At 47.5% G+C, this 20781-nt stretch overlaps 1 protein-coding gene across 1 annotated transcript; it reads left to right on the plus strand.

Moving 5' to 3' along the window:
* Nucleotides 1-950: 950 nt before the first annotated feature.
* Nucleotides 951-20251, plus strand: C4H9orf43 (chromosome 4 C9orf43 homolog). Its single transcript, XM_039911743.1, has 11 exons — nucleotides 951-974; nucleotides 4036-4208; nucleotides 5035-5070; nucleotides 5182-5350; nucleotides 8387-8477; nucleotides 8951-9075; nucleotides 10418-10511; nucleotides 11490-11656; nucleotides 16520-16694; nucleotides 19208-19301; nucleotides 19644-20251. Exons 2-11 carry the CDS (start codon nucleotides 4040-4042, stop codon nucleotides 19961-19963), a joined length of 1440 nt encoding a protein of 479 aa, XP_039767677.1. The 5' UTR covers nucleotides 951-974; nucleotides 4036-4039; the 3' UTR covers nucleotides 19964-20251.
* The last annotated feature ends 530 nt before the right edge of the window (nucleotides 20252-20781 follow it).

Here is a 20781-nt window from a genome sequence, read left to right on the forward strand (position 1 = left end):
CGCTCATTTGTATATATGTTTTATTACCCTATTTCTTTTGTTAATGAGATGTACATCCCCTTGATTCTATTTATTGCTATGGTTTTAATGAGATGTACACCCCCTTGATTCTATTTATTGCTATTGTTTTTGTCTGTCTGTCTCTCCCGATTAGACTGTAAGCCCGTCAGTGGGCAGGGACTGCCTCTACCCAAATCCATCTGGGTGGATTTGCACATTCCAAACGCGTAGTACAGTGCTTGGCACAGAGTAAGCACTCAATAAATACTATTGAATGAATGAATGATACGGGGTCATCAGGTGGTCCCACGTGAGGCTCACAATCCCCAGCCGCATTTTACAGATGAGGTAACTGAGGCCCAGAGAAGTGAAGTGAAGTGACTTGCCCACAGCCACAGCTGACAAGGGGCAGAGGGGGATTCGAATCCATGACCTCTGACTCCCAAGCCCGGGCTCTTTCCACTGAGCCACGCTGCAATTCTCCTCCTTAACACTCGAGTGCCCCACTTAGCGCTCCTTTCCACCCAGATGTAAACAGCGTGGCTTAGTGGAAAGAGCATGGGCTTGGGAGTCATTCGTTCATTCAGTAGTATTTATTGAGCGCTTACTATGTGCAGACCACTGTACTAAGCGATTGGAATGTACGATTCGGCAACAGAGACAATCCCTGCCCAACGACGGGCTCACAGCCTAAATGGGGGAGACAGGCAGCAAAGCAAAAGAGAACAAAACAAGCACAAGACAGCATCATCAAGATAAATAGAATCGAGGGGATGTACACCTCATTAACAAAATAAATAGGGTAATAAATATATACAAATGAGCACAGTGCTGAGGGGAAGGGAGAAGAGCAGAGGGCAAGGTAAGAAGGGAGGGGGAGCAGAGGGAAAGGAGGGGTTCAGTCTGGGAAGGCTGGGGAGTCAGAAGTCATGGGTTCGAGTCCCCACCACCACTTGTCAGCTGTGTGACTTAAGGTAAGTCACTTCACTTCCTTATGCCTCCATTATCTCATCTGGAAAATGGGGATTAAGACTGTGAGCACCATGTGGGACAACCTGATCACCTTGTAGAGAAGCAGCTGGCTCAGTGGAAAGAACACCGGCTTGGGAGTCAGAGGTCATGGGTTCTAATTCCGGCTCCGCCACTTGTCTGGGCAAATCACTTAACTTCTCTGTGCCTCAGTTACCTCATCTGTAAAAATGGGGATTAAAAATGTGAGCCCCACGTGGGACAATCTGATTACCCTGTTATCTACCCCAGTGCTTAGAACAGAGCTCTGTACATAGTAATCGCTTAAGAAATACCATAATTATTCTCCCCCAATTAGACTGTAAGCCCGTCAAACGGCAGGGACTCTATCTGTTGCCAACTTGTTCATTCCAAGCGCTTAGTACAGTGCTCTGCACATAGTAAACGCTCAATAAATACTATTGAATGAATGAATGAATTGTATCCTCCCCAGCGCTCAGAACAGTGCTTGGCACATAGTAAACGCTTAACAAATACCAAAATTATGATTCATATTATTATTATTGTATCTGTCCCAGCCCTTAGAACCGTGCTTGACACATAGTAAGCGCTTAACAAATACCATCATCATCAGCACCACCCACAGCCCCGTCTAAATCTTACTATCCTTATCATTATTATTATTATTATTATTATTATTAAGTGCCGTCGACTCATTCCCGATTCAGAGCGACCCCCTGGATGTACTTTCCCCAGAGCATCCTGTCCTCTGCCAGAATCCGCAAGTTTTCTAACGGTTCTTACTATCCTACCCCTAGCCAAAGCCCTTTCCAAATCTCACTCTCCTCCCTCTAGCCACTGCCCCCTCCACATCTCAATATCTTATCCCTTCCCACCGCCCCTTCCACATCTCAACATCCTACCCCTACCCAACCCTCTCTCCAAATCCCAATATCCTACTCTTAGCCAACTTGCCCTTAAATCTCAAAACCTTGCCCTACGCAACGTCCCCTCCAAATCTCACTATCCTACCCCTAGCCTCTGCCCCCTTCAAATCCCAATAACCTACTCCTAGCCAACTCTCCCTTCAATCTCAATACCCAACCCCACCTCTAAATCTCAATACCCTACTCCTAGCCAATGTCCCCTTCAAATCTCAATATCTTACCCCTACACAACGCCCCCTCAAAACTCCCAGTGTTCTGCCCTAATCCAGCCCTCCCTCCAACCCCTGGTGACCTGCCTCCATCAATCAATTGTATTTGTTGAGCACTTACTGTGTGCAAGAGCACTGTACTAAGCACTTGGGAGAGTACGGTACAACAGAGTTGGTATATATGATTTCTGCCCACAAGAAGCATACAGTCTAGAAGGGGAGACAATCATTAAAATAGATAAAATAGATAAATCATTTAGATAAATTTGCAGATAGGTACTTAAGTGCTTTGGGGCTGAGGGTGGGGTGGATAAGGGGTGCAAATCCAAGTGCAAGGGCAACTCAGAAGGGAATGGGAGAAGAGGAAATGAGGGCTTAGTCAGGGAAGGCTTCCTGGAGGAGATGTAATTTTAATAAGGCTTTGAAAGTGGGAAGAGTGATTGTCGGATATGAAGGGGGCGGGAGTTCCAGGCCAGAGGCAGGATGTGGGTGAGAATTTGGTCGTGAGATAGTTGAGATTAAGGTACAGTGAATAGGTTGGCAATAGAGGACCAAAGTGTGAGGGCTGGGTTGTAGTAAGGAAATCAGGTAGATAAGGTAGGAGGGGCCAAGGTGATTGAGTGCTTTAAAGTTGATGGAAAGGAGTTGTTGAGGAGTAGGGGAACATGGACTAAATGGCTTTGTAGAAAAATGAACTGGGCAGCAGAGTGAAATAAGGACTGGAGTGGAGAGAGCCAGGAGGCAGGGAGGTCAGCAAGGAGGTTGATGCAATAGTCAAGGCAAAATAGGATAAGTGCTTGGATTAGCATAACAGCAGTTTGGATAAAGAGGAAAAGACAGGTTTCACTAATGTCATGAAGGTTGAACCAACATGATTCAAGGATAGACTGAATATGCGGTTTGAATGAGAGAGATGAGTCGAAGATAATGCCAAGGTTATGGGCTTGTGAGATAGGGAGGGTGGCGATGATGTCTCTAGTGATGGGAAAGTCAGGGGGAAGACAGGATTTGGGTAGGAAGAAGAGAAGTTCTGTTTGGACCTGCTAAGTTTGAGGAGACCACTGGACATCCAAGTAGAGATGTCCTAGAGGCAGGAGAAAATATGAGACTGCAGAGAGGAGAAAGATCAGGACTCGAGATGTAGATTTGGGAGTCATCTTGTGACTCCTTCGCATTGACTCTTCCAAACTCCTTAATATTCCTCTCCCTTCTACCCAGCGCACTTCGAGTAGGGAACATGTCCACTAACACTGTTGTATTATACTCTCCCAAGGGCGTAGTACAGTGGTCTGCACACAGTAAGTACTCAATAAATATGATTGATTGATTGACTGATGTGACTTCCCCTCTCCCCCAACTCCCATGCTCCTTTGACATCCTCTTCCTTCTCTAGGAGCTATGCTCCTTATTCTTCTTAAAAATCTTAAAAATTTCACCTTCAGGCTGTCCAGATTTGTCTCAAGGCTGTATGTTCTTCCTCACAGATTCTTCCCACTGCAAATTTCTTCGTGTATCTTATTTAGTGTTCATCATATTTATCATTGTAAAGATCTGCTTAATATAGTCTAGCACTGATGAAACCACCTTCTGGCTCCTCTAGATCATCTTAGCCACCCATTCTTGATTCTAATATTATAGTTCTATCTAGAGAAAATGGTAACCTCTAAATCTCTTTAGCTTCATGGAAGACTTTCCCACTAGTCCAACTTCCTTGTGTTCATTTAATTCCCTGTCCATCTGATATTGCTCCCTCTTTAGCACTTGCTACTTTGAAGCTGACTGTACACATCTGATATATGTTGTCCCAGTTAAGGCCCAGGCTGCATATGTTTCCCTAGGCAATGCACTTAGCCTGCTAGCTTCTTATTTCCTCCAAAGCTGTTCTGTTTGTGTGCTGGTTTCTGTTTCAGGCTGATGGAGGCGATGGCAGAGGTGGATGTCAGCCGGTGGGACGAGAGTACCTGTGGCTGCAATCTTTGCCAACACCCCCACTGCTGGGAGACCCGCCACAGGATCGCAAGGGGCCGTCCTCGCCTCCTGAGGGAGCAGCCCTCCCTGGGTCGGTTTCTCACGGAAAATGAAGGTGATGTGGTGCCTGGCTTCCATTGGATAAAGGTTTCTATCCCAGTCAGGCAGACCGTGGTTTCCTTGGTTTTATGAGAAGCAGCATGGCATAGTGGATGGAGCACAGGCCTGGGAGTCAGAAGGTCCTGGGTTCTAATCCTGGCTCCACCACTTGTCTGCTGTGTGGCCGTGGGCAAGTCATTTCACTTCTCTGTGCTTCAGTTACCTCATCTGTAAAATGGGGATTGAGACTGTGAGCCCCACGTTGCTCTTATATATATATATGCTCGCATATACCGCCTACAAATACCATTATTATTATTACTAGTGGTTTCCCAAAAGCCTTTTCTCACCTCACCCACTCTTTCCTCATGTGGCTTTCCTTCCTTACTATTACCATCCCTCTGACTCATTTGAGCTCTTGTGATGTTTAGAAAAGTGTTCAGTGTTTGATATTCTTTGCATGGTATAGGAGGTCTCTAGTTCTTTTTACACATCTCCTAATAAGAAAGTGCTAGGGAAAATTAATAAATAATCAGATTTGACCCAGGAAAAGAATCGCAGAGAAGCTAAAGGGAGAACCTGGAACCTGTGTGGCATGACGAAAAAAGGAGGAATTCTTCTCAAGTCATTTTCTCTGCCCCTGTTTTTGGAATGTTTTCCCAGTCCAGGTCTGCGAACAGCAGAAGTTGAGTACCAGAAGAAAACAATGAGTATAAAGGAGGACTTGAGATTTACTGGAAATCATGATTGATGAAATTGAATTCCATTGTGTTGAAAGGGAACTATTGTGCCTAAAAAGTGGCCAAGCATGTGCGTCTCACCTCTTGTGTTCTTCTCAACAGTGTCATCCAGTCCCTTCATTCTACCTGGAGTGGAGGGTTGGTCTCTATCTTCTCAGATTCAGTGTGGTGAATTTTGTCAGAAATAAGTATTGGGTCCTTCTGGTAGGAACACAAAATCTACCTCACCTGCCTCTCTCATTTCTTCAGATGAACTTCCGACACTGACGATCACAAACTTCCCCAGCTACTGCTTCCTGGCCAAGGGAGTCTCCCGCCCCACTTTCTCAGCCCTCAACCTCTTCAAGTCTCACCCTTTCTTTTCCTTCTTGAGTGAAAACTTGGAGCAGAACAAGCTTAACTACTATTTGGAAGGCAGGTAAATTATTTTGGAAACAACAGGAATTTGTCTTCTGAAACCCTTAAATTTCTACAGAGGTACCCTACAAAGCAGCTTAAAAAGGAAGCACTGACTTGGTCATGTTATTGCACCTGCCATGAGGAGCTATGCGTAATCATTTTTCCTGAAATGCAGTGATGAGCAGGATTGAGGCGAGGGAGATGCCCATTTTTTGTGCACTGCAGTTGGAATGTCTGATGGAAATGTGAATGATCAGTATCTGCAGAGGCAGTGAAACAGTGAGTTGGTCCAAAGGAAGAACTGGGGACCCCTGATGCAGCTGCTGCTTTTACAAGGAACAGCACTCCCAAAACCTGCAAGTGGGGCCTGTCGAGTTGCCTTATCATGGTTTGAGCTCTCCATATTTCATTTGTCTAGTTCTTGGTGATTTCCCTCAGTCAAGGACAGGGCTGCCGGGTCTCCAGCTCTAGGAAATGGGCGGGACACTTTGCCCCTCCCCTCAGGCCTGAAACTAAAGTCTATCTCAGCCCCAACACTTAGAGTCTCTCAACTGTAAGCTCCTTTCTAGATTGTAAGCTCTCTGTGGGTAGAGATGTCCACCAACTCTGGTATATTATACTCTCCCAAGCGCTTAGTACTGTGCTCTGCAAACAGTAAGCACTCAATGAATACAACTGAATGAATGAATGAATGATTGATTCCATGTTCCCTTTCTCCTGCTCCTCCCTGGTGTTCCTGGTGGACCTGTCGTGGCAAGTTCAAGGGTTAGCAGGCCAGTCCAGGTAGAGAAACTAAAGGAAAAAGTGAGAAAGTCCTCCTCCTCTGGGTTGTGCCCGGTGATCAGTCAATCAATGGTATTTATTGAGCACTTGCTTGCTTTGTGCAGATCACTGTACTAAGTGCTTGGGAGAGTTCAGTACAGTTGGCAGACACGATCCTCACCCTCAAGGAGCTTACAGCCTAATAAGGGAGTTTCTTTTAGGAAATGACTTGCAGACTGGCACTGATGCCCTGGTGTGGCTGTGGGAAGTGACAGTGCTAGGGCAAGGTGGCTCCCTCCAGGCCCTGTGGAAAGGCAATCATTCCCATTTCACAGCTGAGCAAGCAGGACCAGAGAGGGTGATGGAGTTTTTTAAAACCCATTTTATGTCTCTAAATTAAGGTGGGCCAAAAACAGCCTATGGGTCATGCAGGGGGACGATGAAGCCATTTCATTTATGACCTCAGTGGCCACAGTGGCTCCTGCGTGGTTCTGAGTGTGCCGTCTGAGCCTCAGGAACCTCCCAGCCCCAAGCCCTAGAATCTGACAAGAAGCTCTGAGACTATGGCCAATGAGTCTTGTTGTGGACAACTGGAATAGGCTCGGGGCTAGTTAGGAGCTGACTTCCTCCAAAGTTCAGCCGCTTCTACCTATTTAACCTTCCCACTGCTTCTCTTCTATTCCAACCAACCAATCTGTGTATCTATCAGTGGAATTTATTGAGCACCTACTCTGGGTAGAGCACTGCACTAAGCACTTGGAAGAATACAATAGAATTAGTAGTTGTGATCTTTGCTCTTACAGACCTTGTGATCTAAATGGGGAGTCTAACATTAAATTACAGATGAGAGGAAGTAATAGAGTACGTAAAATAGGTATATGGATGCTACAATGGGTTAGGCGTACTTAAGTGCATAGGTGACATGTAAGTGCTGATGTAGGATTTGGGGGATATATGTTAGGGATATTAGAAATTTGTCAGGGAAGGCCTTCTGGAGTAGATGTGATTTTGGAGGGACTTTGAAGATGGGGCTGTTTTATATGGAGGAAGGAAGTTGCAGGGAGAACATAAGAAAGAGATCAATATCGGGAAACACAATGAGACACTTTGTGAAGGCTATCTGGAGAGGAATGAAAAACCACAATCTGTGTGTAGTGGGAGAAGAGAGTTGATAAGTAGGAGGAAGAGAGCTGAATGAATGTCTGAAAACCAATTGTCAGGAGTCTCTGCTTGATGTGGAAAGGTGTGGTCAGCCATTGGAGGCCTTTGAGTGAGGAGACGTGGGGAAATGGGTACAGAATGGCATTTTAGAAAAATTATCTGAATGAACTCTGGATTGGAGAGGGGAGAGATTGGAGGCAGGGAGACCAGAGCATTGGTCATCCTGGGATTTGAAAAGTGCCTGGACCAGCATGAGGGCTTGGTAGATTGGAAGGAAGGGGCAGGTCCTGGAAGTGCCATGAAAGAGGCATAATAATAATGAGGATGGTATTATTATTGCCATTATTATTAATAATAATAATTGTGGTATTTGTTAGGTGCTTGCTTTGTGTCAAGCACTGTACTAAGCGTTGGGGTAGGTACAAGAAAATCAGGTCCCACATGGGGTTCATAGTCTGAGTAGGAGGGAGAACAGGTATTGGATCTCCATTTTACAGATGAGGGAACTGAAGTGAAGAAGTGAAGTTACTTTTTTAAGATCACGCAGCAGACAAGTGATAGAGCTAGGATTAAAACACAGGTCCTCTGATGACAGAATGAAGCAACAGACTGAATATGGAGGTTGAAAGAGAGGGAGAAGTCCAGGGTGACATCAAGGTTATAGGTTTGAGATTGGGGAGGATGATGGTTTTGTCAGCTCTGGTGGGAAAGTTCTGTGAGGGAGATGATTTAGGAGGGAAGATGAGGGAATAAAAAGGGCAAATGGCTTGTCAAGCAATGTAACTGCTCATTCCTGCTCTAGACCTGGATAGGGTACCCTTAAAAATGATATTCCAGGGGGTTTTAGATATCAAATACAAGTGAACCCTGTAAAAAAAAGTCCAAGTTCGTACCACAGAACACATGATGCCACATCATCTCAAACTTGTGGATACTTATGCATTGTGTAATGTGTATAGGCAGCTAATCTTGAACTCAGAACCCTTCCCCGGGCTACATTTCAGTCAGCACACTACCCTACCCCACCTTGGTTTTAGGAAGAGATCCTCTTGGCTTCTTCCTGAAGCCTTCCCATCCGTGAGCTCGGCCTCTTTCTTTTTCAAAAAATTCAGATTGGTTGTGTGTGTTTCAGTTTAGAAGATGTTCATTTCCCAAAATACAACTCTCCGAAGGATTCCCTTGTCTTCTATGCCCACCAGCATGCCATGCACCCTGCTGCCCAGGTGAGTCACTCACTTCATGTTGCTGACAGGACCCTCTTGGGTTGGATTTTTTCTGAAACTGGCTTTTGAAGCACAGACAGGAGCACAATGGCCTCCATCTGGTCACCCACAGCTTGATGGTAGCCTTGTGAGCAAATGCAGGACACCTGTGGAGGCCGTGACTAAAAAAGCCCTGTCTCCTGGAGATTTGCCACTTCCGTTTGGCCAAGGAAGTTACTCTGTTCAGTAACCCTGAACAGTTGCTGGGTTTGGGGGAAGAGGAAATGGAGGCACCACTCAAACAAACTAGTCAAATGTAGTGAGGAAGTTGCAATCTCCTCTGAAGTCCAATAATTACATCCTAACCCTTTGGGGAGATGGGTGGGGTTCGTAATTTAGTGCCAACCCCGGTGATGGGTACCACACCTAACTAGGTCTCCCATGGCCCAGCTGGGGGCTGGCAGGGCTTTAATAGTTTCTAGTCTGTGTCTTAGTTAACAGTGCAGAGTCTGAATGAGACAGCGCTCCCCAAGAGCTTGGATACTGGGAATCTGGTTGTTGTGTGGGTTCCAAATGTGCAGCAAAAGAACCAGAAGCTGGGAAGCCAGATGGCGTCAGAGTAAGTACCTCATTTGGATCTATAGGGGACCCCCAGCTCCATTCCTTCCCCATCACATTCCTGGAGTTCCTCTCTGTAGGCCTAGCTCTGGGGAAAAGGTTTTTCTGGCAGGGGTCTGAGATCCCCTTTTCCAAAACTCTGCAGGGTCCAAGAAATTCCCTGTTGGCTTCCCCAAAGTAATAGTATTTATTAAGTGCTTACTGTGTGCAGAGCACTGTATTTAGCACCGGGAAAGATATACAGGTGAGAATTATATGTGGACTCTGTCCCTCAAGGCTGGGACACAAGGCCAGGCTTCTGAGCCCGGCTCCTTGGCGGATGGACTAGATAGCTGAGCCTTCCAATTCTGATCTCTAATAATTTTGGTATTTGATAAGCACTTACTATATGCCAGACACTTACCACTGGGGTGGTTACAAGTAAATAGGTTTTAGACACAGTTCCTATCCCACGTGGGGCTCAGTCTCAATCCCCATTGTACAGATGAGGTAACTGAGGCATAGAAATTAAGTGACTTGCCCAAGGTCACATAGCAGACAAGTGATGGAGCCGAGATGAGAATCCATGACCTTCTGACTCCCAGGCCCATGCTCTATCCACCACACCACAGTCATTAACAGGGAGCAAAAACAAATCCTGTTGAAACAACTGTCTCTCCCATCTCCTTCACCTTGGGACAGCAGCAGTCACCCAGAAAGGCTGCCTATTGGGACACCCCCTTGCTTTGTCCCTCCCCCTCCCCCATCCCTGGAGTAGAGTGTGGAGAGTTCCTCACTGAGGGGCCCGGGGAGGAGAGAGAGAGAGAGAGAGAGAAAAGGAGGGAAGGAGGGAGGCATGGCTAGTGAGGGAGAAAAATGCTAAGTGACTGTCTTGGGGATATTGGTGCCTCCAGGCACTGACCAACTGCATTGAAGGTGTTAGTTAGTCCTAGACTATAAGCTCATTGTGGACAGGAAATTGTACAATTGTTGTACCCTCTCAAGTGCTTAGTACAGTGTTCTGCACACAGTAAGCACTCAATAAATTCCATTGATTGATCGATTGATTAGGAAAGAAAAAATCAGGGTCTTGGACAATGGACTTTGCTTTTACCTTATGTTTTGTTCTGTAGCCAATCTGGGCCACAGCTTCGGCTCCTGGGGCTGACTGTCAGTGTATAATTCAGGGATGATCAATATTTTTGAGGCATTTGTTTCCCCATCAGCTGCTGATGGGGTTTGAAACGAATGGGCAGCACTTTCCGAACAACCCTTGCACTGATATTTGAGGCTGAGAAGAGTGTTGTGCAGGGTCTCGATCATTTCCTAAAATTCACCAGATACTTTATGTGTGGTTTATGAAGCCTGAGCCATGTCAGCCAGAAGCAAGTTTCAGAAATGAAATCCAGGAAACTCATTTTGGGCCAAGAATACAGATGTGGAGAACTCTCTAAGAATGTAAGTATTTTGTTTGGTGTCCTTGGGCCATGTTGTACCCCCAGACCTTTCCCTGCTTCTAGTGAGACAATGGAGGGATCCCGGAAATAGTTCTCTCCAAGGGAAAATATTTAACATAGTTCCTGTTCCAAGTCCCCCAAGCCCCAGGTGACTTATTTTCCCTATTGGAGGTGCTCTTTGGTGAAGCCTTGAGACTGTCCTGGGGGTGTTTAGGTTGTGTGTGTACATGTATGTATGTAGGGGACTGTCATCTCTTTGAGGGCAGGGCCTGTAACTACCAACTCCTTTGTATTGTACTCTTCCAAGTGCTTAGTGCAATGCTCTGCACACAATAAGCACTCAATAAATACCATTGATGATGATGAGTACATGCCATGGAGTGTGAGTGTGTGTGAATGTGTTTTATTGTTGTACTTTCCCAGGCACTTAGTAAGCACTCAATAAATGCCATTGATGATAATAATAATAATAATGTTGGTATTTGTTAAGCACTTACTATGTGCCGAGCACTGTTCTAAGCGCTGGGGTAGACATAGGGGAATCAGGTTGTCCCTCGTGGGGCTCACAGTCTTAATCCCCATTTTACAGATGAGGGAACTGAGGCACAGAGAAGTTAAGTGACTTGCCCACAGTCACATAGCCGACAAGTGGCAGAGCTGGGATTCGAACTCATGAGCCCTGACTCCAAAGCCCATGCTCTTTCCACTGAGCCACCAAAATCTCATGATGATGATGGAACTGTTGCTCTCTCTAAGATGAGGATTTAAGAGCAAAGAGATGTAGAGTTGGGAGTGGGAGGGATAGCACAGGGTGGAAGGGGCCACAGGGTGAGGGAGTGGGGTGCAGAAAGTTTAGAAGGCCCCAGGGATTACTGAAGCACAAAGTGGGCTGGGTTGGTCCTGGGGGGTTAAGGAAAGGGAGAAGGTCACCAGGACTGATGGAAAAGTGATGGAACCATTTTTCTTATTGCCCCTGCAGAAAAAGAAGTCCAATAAAAGCCCCACTGGTGGCCAGCCGTATCAAGTTCACTTCACACCGCACCACCTGACAGCATCTCCCAAAACTTCCCCCTGTGGGGCAGTGAAGCTGGATCCATCATTGGCTGGCTGGGCCCTCCCGCCCCTCTGTGGAACTCTGGCTTCAGGGTAAGCGTGGCAGAGGATTGGCTGGAGAGCAGATCTCTTTCTTGGTGTTAGGGTTCAGTGCTGTAGGCAGAGAGAGGTTCCTGCTCCAGAAGCCAAGGGGCTGCTGGGGCAGTTTCTAAAGGATGGGGAAAGAGTAGGGGCTGGACACTGAGGTGGGGAAAGTGAGAGAGAAGCTTTTGCTTAGCATTTTGGTGTGACACCATGAAAGAACCAGTTTAGACCCCTGTTTTTAACACCCCTGCCTGCTCCCTGCAGTAAGGCATAGCTTCATGGAAGACAGGTGTAGCCTTCATCTTGAGCCACAATCCATCCAGGGGTTTCCGTTGTCTCTTTTCCTGGCTACCTTGTATATGGGCAGGCCTCAGCCCCTCTGAGTACCTTCCTCTGTATTCTGCAGGGGTGGAGAGTTGGAGTTAGAGGATCAGGGCCCCTCTAAAGCACTGTTGCATTGGTTAGGAAGAGAGGGTCCCCTCCACAGTGTAAAGGACAAGTGCTTAAAAAGCCCCATCATTTCCCGCCTTATCCTTTAACCAAGAGGTCTGTGCAATAGAGGAGGTAATGGCTGATAAGACCCAGATTGGAGAGCTAAAACAGCACCTACAAGGACATAATCATATTTACCCCCGTAGGCACTCAACAAATATTCATAATAATAATGACAATTAGGAGCGGCCCCTTTGTGCTGAGACGTACGTTTCCTAAACAGTGCTCGGCACATAGTAAGCGCTTAACAAATACCAACATTAAATTGAAGAAGAGGTGGACCTGCTGGACAACAGGGGTTCTCCTCTTCCTTCTCCTGCTCCTCCTCCTCGTCCTCCTTCTCCACCTCCTTTGAAGCACCATGCTGATGTTTTACCCAAGTACTTAGATCGACAAACCCTTGATGAGCAGAGAAGCATCGCTCTAATTGACCCCTTTCTCACATCCTTCCTCTAGCCTGGAACTCCCTTCCCCTTCATATCTGTCAAACTACCACTCTTCTCATCTACAAAGCACTGCTAAAATCCCATCTTCTCCAAGAGGCCATCCCTGACTAAACCTTCATCTCCCCATATTCACCATCCCTTCTGAGTCACCTATGCACTTGGATCTGTACCCCTTAATAATAGTATGGTTCTTGATAAATGCTTACTATGTGCCAAGCACTGTTCACAGTCCCTGTCCTACATGGAGGCTCACCCTCTTAATCCCCATTTAACAGATGAGGTAACTGAGGCCTTGGGAAGTGAAGTATCTTGCCCAAGGTCAAGTGATGTGACTTGCCCAGCAGACAAGTGGCAGATCCAGGATTAGAATCCTGATCCTTCTTACTGCCAGGCCCGTGCACTATTTACTAAGCCACACAGCTGGGCAGGGACAAGGTTGGCGAATGCACACAAGCCTTAGTCTATAAGTTATTGTAGTATCAATCGATTTATTGAGTGCTTACTTCATTCATTCAATTGTATTTATTGAGCGCTTACTATGTGCAGAGCACATATGCAGAGCACTGTATCAAGCACTTGGGAGAGTACAACAGAGTTGGTACGCATGTTCCCTGGTTAATAGTCATCCCACTCCTTCAGCACTTAGGTACATAATTGTGTTGGTTTTTTTAATGGTATTTGTTAAGCAATTACTATGTGCCAGGCCCTGTACTAAGCACTGGGATACATACAAGTTAATCAGATTAGACGCTGTGCATGTTCATTCAATAGTATTTATTGAGCGCTTACTATGTGCAGAGCACTGTACTAAGTGCTTGGAATGAACAAGTCGGCAACAGATAGAGACAGTCCCTGCCCGTTTGACGCGCTTACAGTCTAATCGGGGGAGACGGACAGACAAGAACAATGGCAATAAATAGAGTCAAGGGGAAGAACATCTCGTAAAAACCGATGGCAACTAAATAGAATCAAGGCGATGTACATTTCATTAACAAAATAAATAGGGTAATGAAAATATATACAGTTGAGTGGACGAGTACAGTGCTGAGAGGATGGGAAGGGAGAGGGGGAGGAGCAGAGGGTAAGGGGGGAAAAGAGGGTTTAGCTGCGGAGAGGTGAAGGGGTGGTGGTAGAGGGAGTAGAGGGAGAAGAGGAGCTCAGTCTGGGTACATGTGAGCCCACATGGGGCTCACAGTCTTAATCCCTATTTCACAGATGAGGTCACTGAAGCCGTGAGAAGTGAAGTGGCTTACCCAAGGTTCCACAGCAGATAAGGGGCAGAACTGGGGTTAGAACCCGGGTCCTTCTAACTCCCAGGCCTGTGCTCTATCCACTAAGTTCTGTTAAGCACTTACTTGGTGTCAAGCACTGTACTAAGTGCTGAGTTAGAAGCAAGATGATAATAGTAATAATAATAATAATGATAATAGTAATAATTGGGGTATTTGTTAAGTGCTAACTAAATGCCAAGCACTATCCTAAGAGCTGAGGGAGACAGAAGCTAATCAGGTCCTACCTGGAGCTCACAGTCTAAGTAAGAGGGAGAACAGGTATTGAATCCCCAATTTAGCTGATGAGGGAACTGAGGGACAGAGAAGTTAAGTGACTTGCCCAAATTCACAGAGCAGACAAATAGCAGAACTGGGATTAGAACTCAGGGCCTCTGACTCCCAGGCCCATGCTCTTGCCAATAGGCCATACCGCTTCCTTTCGTATCCTTTATGCTCCCATTTTGTCTACCTGAAATTTATTTTAATATCTGTCTCCCTGTCTAGATTGTAAGCTCCTTGTGGGCAAAGATCCTATCTACCAACTCCATTGCATTGTACTCTACTAAGTACTTAGTACAGTACTCTCCCAAGCAGTTAGTACAGTGCTCTGCACATAGTAAGCACTCAATAAATACAATAGAATGAGTATTCTACATACAGCGCTCAATAAGTTCCAATGATTGACTGATTGATTGTGTGTCAGAGGTTGAAAAACATGGTTGGGGATGAGCTTTGCAGCATTCTTCCCAGAAGTCTGAATGTGTTCTGGAGTAGAGGCCAGATGGAGGGAACCCAGTCTGGAGAGGTGTGAGAGGGGCTTTCCTTCAGTCATCCTTCAATCAGTCAATCAGTAGTATTTATTGAGCATCTATTCCAGGCAGAGCACTGCACTAAGCACTTGGGAGAGTACAGTTGAGTTAATGGACATGACCTTGCCTTAAAGGAGCTTACAGTCTAGCAGAAAATTCAGATACTGAAATGAATTACAGATAAAAGGAAGTAATAAAGTGTTCCCGGGTGTGAAAATACCCAAATGTATAGTGGATTCCGATGTGTCAGGTAGTGGGGGCAATAGGGGGCGGAGATGAGAGATAGTCAGGGAAGGCCTTCTGGAAGAGATGTGATTTCATAAGTGCTGTGAAGATGGGGAGAGGAGTGGTCTGAGGCATATGAAGTGGGAGGGAGTTCCAGGCATCAAAGAAGGTGTGAGCAGTCCTCATAGCTTCTCGTGGGATTTGGGGAATTCATGAAACCCCTCTAGCATCACACTGCTTTCACATCACCCCATTTCTATGGCAGGCCAGCTAGGCCTAGTCAAGTGGGGCTGCCCAAGGAGGCAATTTTTGGGTAGCTGCTTTGAAGACATGAATTCATTGCCAATCTTGCAGAAAGGCCCAGAATTGGACAGCAGAAGCAGGCTGAGCACTGACCCAGGAACTACACCACGCTCCCTGTGCTGTGGAGTTTCAGTGCCTCTTAATCTTTTTTTAATGACATTTATTATTAGTAATTATAATAATAATGGTATTTGTTAAGCGCTTACTATGTGCCAAGCTTTGTTCTAAGTGCTGGAGTAGATACAAGGTAATCAGGTTGTCCCACATGGGGCCTATTTTACAGATGAGGTAACTGAGGCCCAGAGAAGTTAAACAACTTGCCCAAAGTCACACAGTTGACAAGGAGTGGAGCTAGGATTAGAACCCATGACCTCTGACTTCCAAGCCCGTGCTCTTTCCACCAAGCCACATATATGCCAGGCACACTACTAAGCACTGGGGAAGATATAAATTACTCAGGTTGGACATAGTCTCTGTCCCATGTACGGCTCACAGTGTTAATTCCCATTTTACAGATGAGGTAACTGAGGCACAGAGAAATGAAGTGACTTGCCAAGGTCATACAGTAGACAGGTGGCAGAGGCAGGATTAGAACCCTAGCCCTTCTGACTCCCAAGTCCTTACTTTGTCCACTAGCCCACGGAACTTCTCTATACCCTTGTAAGGGAGTTGTTTGGGCTTCTCCCATAGTGTCTCTGACGTATTGTCTCTGATGCCTCAAGACACTCCCAGAGCTTCTCCAAAGCCCCCAAACATTTCCTAGCCGGTGTCTATCAAGCCCAAGTTAATAGTTTGGGGCTGCTTTAAGACCTGGACCACTGGCATAAAGCTGGGCCCTTGCAAGGATGCAAGGGGGGTGGCTAGCACAGTAATGGTCAGGTAAGTCTGGTTGCCCATTCTTGTGTTCTTGGGGCCTCAGGAGGGTGGGGGGGCATTTCTCATTCATTCATTTGTATTTACTGAGTGCCTACTGTGTGCCGAGCACTTTACTAAGCGCTTGGGAGAGTATAATAGAACAATAAACAGACACATTCTCTACCCATAATAAGCTCACAGGCTAGAGGAGCACACAGACAAATAATATCAATAAATACATTATATAGCTGTTCTCACCTGGACTTAGACTTCCCCATGTGGGGCAGGGACTCTGTCCAACCTGATTACCTTGATTCTACCCCAGTGCTTAAAACAGTGTTTGACACATAGTAAGTGCTTAACAAATACCACAATGATTCTGAGTGTGCTGTGTGTTTCACCCTGTCACATGGAATGGGCAGTTTGAAAGAGAGCTGCTGCTGACCTCTTTGGCCTTTCTTGTGCCCTCAGGTCTTTGGCTGGAGAAAGGAAAGCCAGGGCTCCCTGGAAGATGAAGCTGGAGCCTCTGGGCAGGATACTTGGAAAGCCGTTGAAGGAGCATCCAGCCCAGCTGGAGGGCTGTAGAGGGGCTTTACTCAGACAGAAGGAGAAGATGACTCTCTCTGGATACAGAATGACTCTACAGGTTAGAAAGGAGTAGGGAGAACTAAGAGGAAGATTCATATGCATCTGAGTAGGCACACCTTTTCCCCAACCCTGGTTCAGAGAACAGGCAGCAGTCAGGTAGGGCCTGAGGCACTTAGAATGAGAGAAGTCTGGGTGTAATCACCTGGACAGTACTTCTCTTCTTTCCCTTCCTCCTCTTCCTTCTCCTCTGCTTTTTCTTCCTCCTCTTCCACTCAATTCTTCTTCACCTCCTCTTCCTCCACATCCTCCTTCTCTTCCTCCTCCTATTTCTCCTCCTCCACCTCCTCCTTCACCTCTTCTTCCTTTTCCTTCTCCACCTCTTCCTTCTCCATCTCCACTTCTTCTTTCTCCTCCTTCTCCTCCTCTTCTTCCTCTCCTCGTCCTCTTCCTCCTCCTCGTCCTCCTCCTTCTCTTCCTCCTTTTCTTCCTCCTCCTCCCAGTACCCCATCTGCCAGGTCCTGGGACTCTCTGTTTTCTGTCGGAGGTATCAGGTGTCAGGTGTGGGACAGGGAGGGAATATTGTTCCTAGAGTTGATTGGGTTGCTGTGTTTTCTGCCTTCATCTGAGCAGCAGGCTTCCAGGCTGGGGTTCAGATGGGTGGGACTTAGTTTCCTAATGGCATCTACTTGAACTGTCTGTTGGGCCAGGGGGGAATGGGACAGGGAGGGGAACAGACCTTATTTCAGGGAGATAATCAGGTCAGACACAGAACTCTCAGTCTTAGGGGAGGAAGGACAAATATTTAATTTCCATTTTACAGATGAGAATACTGAGTCAAAGAGAATCAAAGTGTCTGGCCCAAGATTGCAGAGTAGACAAGTGGCAGAGCAGAATTAGAACCCAGGTCCTCTGATTCCCCAGGCCCGTGTGCTTTCCACTAGGCCACACAACTTCTCACATCTGTGAAATCAGTTACACTGAGCTTCTGTTGCTGCCCTGGGACCAAGTCGAGGGCCAGCTAACACCACCGAGGCCAGCTAATACCACCCACCCCATCAACCCCAGGATTTGTGTTGGGTGCAAGAAGCCTCAGTGGTCTGGGCAGCTGCTGGCTTATCTCTCAGCCTTGCTTCTTTGGGAGGGGGAGTTGGGGGAGAGAGGAAGGGGAAGGGCATGGGAGGGGATGTGAGAAGGCAGTCTAGAGAAAACTTGTTTTCCCATTTGAAGGTCTTTGGAAGCTGGGTTGCAGTGTTTGGATCCACATCAAAAGGGATGTTTCTCTTGCTTCTCCAGAGACCATTGATAAATGTGGGAGAGACCAGGGTCAAGGAAGGCTTAGGGTTTGGTCCCTCCAGGGCTGGGCATATCCCTCAGAATTGCAGGCACTGCCCTCACCCTCTGCAACAGAAAGGGGACTTTAGCTTCACAAAGATGTGCCAGGTTCTGATAAAGCATTGCTCATTCTCTTTTGGCTTCCCATCTTCTTGGGAGCTGGAGTCAAAGGGAGCCACAAATGGGACCTGGAATTATTCAGGGAGGTGGCTGCACTCGGCCCAGCCCCTCTGACTCTGGCCTCCCCATGTCCTGCTCTGTGGGGCTATAGCAATCATTTGGCCGGGGCCTCACACTGCATTTAACCCACGGCAGGCTTGGGGATGGAATTGAGGCAAGTGAGTTTGTTTTTTGAGATCTAATGTCTCAGCCTGGCCCTTCCAGGGTAGAGTGGGTGAAAGAGGAAGTGTCGGGGAAGGGACTGTCTGGGCCCCCTGTTCCCGAATGGAGTTTTAGGTGAGTGCCCCCAGTTCCACATTGTATTAGTGTGGCTCTGGGTTCGGAGCTTGGCGTATGTCATCTGTGTTCCCCTCCAGGTGTCAGCTCTTCCCCCTGCCTGGGATTGTAGTTAAAGAAGAGTTTTAGGGTCCACCCTCCCTCCTACCCACGGTCCAGGCCGGGTGCTCCCAGCAGGAATTTTTCCCCAGGCGCACAGCAGAGTTGCCTCTTGTCCCTGTGTGATCCTGATCCAGTGGGGCTGACTGTGACCCTGGCCCAGTGCCCAGAGGCTGCCTTGTGGCTGACCTTGCTCCTTCCTTGGGTTCTCAGCTGGGGCTTGGGCACACTGGATGGTTGTGGCCTGGATGGGAGTCTTTCTGGACTCCAGGTAGGGTTGTGGCCTCAGAGCTCCTCAGCTCTCAGTCAGAGCAGAGAACCAGGTGAAGGCAGCTGTCAGACTTGCCCCAGAGGAGCCTGGGACCTGATGTCCTCAAACTGGTGGTCAGTGGTAAGGACAGACGGGGTCAGGGGGAGATTTCTTCTGGGCTCCTCTGGGCCTGACACCTGAGTGGAATGGGCTCAGACCTCAGGTTTGGAGGCCTGAGCAGCAGGGGAAGGTGGAGACCCCACTCTTGGGGTGATGGTTTGTGGATCGGAGGCACCTCCAGTCAGAGCAGTGTAGGGTCATCCCTGACTCCAACCTCAGACCTCATCATGCCTAAACCACCTGCCGGGAGTACTTAAGAAAAAGTCCATTTGGCTTCCAGTGTACCATCTGGGACAGAGGATGTGGGTTTGCAGGATCCCAAGGAGGAGCTTTGGACATCTCTGAAGAGGAAGTCCATGATGGGGCATCTCATTTCCTTTGGTGACTCTCCGCATCCTCCCCTGGGTGGTAAGTCGTTGGTCGGTGGGTGCTCAGGGTGGGGAGGATGGAGCCTCCAGGGGCAGGAAAAGGCCTTCCTCAATCAATCAGCGGTATTTATTGAGTATTTACTATGTGTGGAGCACTGTACTGAGCTCTAGGGAAGTACAATACATCACAGTTGGTAGGCATATTTCCTGCTCCTAATGAACTTACAGTCTAGGGGGGAAACATATTAATATAAATATGTACCTCCCCGGGCAAACCATGGCCTCCTGCTGGACACTGGGAGTGGTCCGGCTCCCACCCTTTCCTCGTGGGGACTCCATTGGAGGCCAGAAGTCTGGTGCAATGCTTGGCCTCTTCACTCAGGGTCTGATAGATTCAAGTGCTCATCTTGGAAAGGGAAGAATCAACGTGGTGTCTGGGCCCGGCAGATGACCAGGCAAGAAGAGGCCCAGAGGGCTCAAAGACCTAGCGAATTGAAGATGAGGAGCCTGAATTTGCAGATGGGGAAGGTCCGCCAGGCCCTACAGAGAGATTGGGAAATGACCAACCCTCCCCACTCACCTCTCACAACCTCTCCGACGCACAACAAGATGTCATCGGAACTGGAGGTGGACAATGCCATGCTGGCCAGCCCTGAACCAAGACAGGCTGAGCTGCCCTCCTGCAATGAGACTGAGTCCTGAGTGCACTGTGTGGAGAACGTGGGATTCATGCCCTGGAGCTCCAGAGAGTAGGGGAGAGTCTCATCTCACTCTGGGATCCTGGCTCTCCCTTTTCCCACCTGGCTCCCCTTTATCCCACCTGGCTCCCCATACTCCCTCCTGGCTCCCCCTAGTTCCAACTAGCCCCTGGGCTTGCAGCCCGGAGGAGGGAGGGGCCCCTGAATCTGGAACAGTTGATGTTCCCTGGCCCCAGAGTCTTCACCAGGAATGGCTGTTACAACTCTGTGGGAATAAAATGACTACTCATCAGGTCTGCTGTTTTAGTTTGGGGCTTGAGAGGGAGGGATTTCCTGCAGTGGGAATCTGTGTCAGTTTAACCTATTCAATTACTTTGAGGCCCAGAATGGCTAAACAGGTGGCCGATTCCCAGACCTCTAGTTCCTGCCGAGCTGTGTGTGGCAAGGAAATATTGTTGGGACTAAGGTGGGGAAGACTTTGGACCAGCTTTTGAGTTCACTCCTACCACTGCTGCAAAGCCTAGGATTCCAGAGGTAAACCGGTCCCCTATCCTCTTTATTTAATGGTATTAGTTGAGCACTTACTATGTGCCAGGCACTGTATTTAGCACCGGGGTAGATACAAGCAAATTGGGTTGGACACAGTCCCTGACCCTATGGGGCTCACAGACTTAATCCCCATTTTACAGATGAGTTAACTGTGGTTCAAAGAAGAGAAGTGACTTGCTCAAGATCATACAGCAGACAAGTGGTGGAGCTGGGATTAGAATGAAGGTCCTCTGACTCCCAGGCCCAGGCTCTTTTCACTAGGCCACACTGCTT

The sequence above is a fragment of the Ornithorhynchus anatinus genome, chromosome 4 (genome assembly GCF_004115215.2).
Source record: "Ornithorhynchus anatinus isolate Pmale09 chromosome 4, mOrnAna1.pri.v4, whole genome shotgun sequence".
In the NCBI taxonomy this organism is placed as follows: Eukaryota; Metazoa; Chordata; class Mammalia; order Monotremata; family Ornithorhynchidae; genus Ornithorhynchus; species Ornithorhynchus anatinus.

Bases quoted from the DNA above. Each gene is read 5' to 3' on its own strand.
- C4H9orf43 (XM_039911743.1), top strand. From the start codon at position 4,040: ATGGAGGCGATGGCAGAGGTGGATGTCAGCCGGTGGGACGAGAGTACC. The intron at 8,478-8,950 runs GTGAGTCACTCA...TCTGTGTCTTAG, and splicing joins CCATGCACCCTGCTGCCCAG to TTAACAGTGCAGAGTCTGAA. The intron at 10,512-11,489 runs GTAAGTATTTTG...TTGCCCCTGCAG, and splicing joins GTGGAGAACTCTCTAAGAAT to AAAAAGAAGTCCAATAAAAG.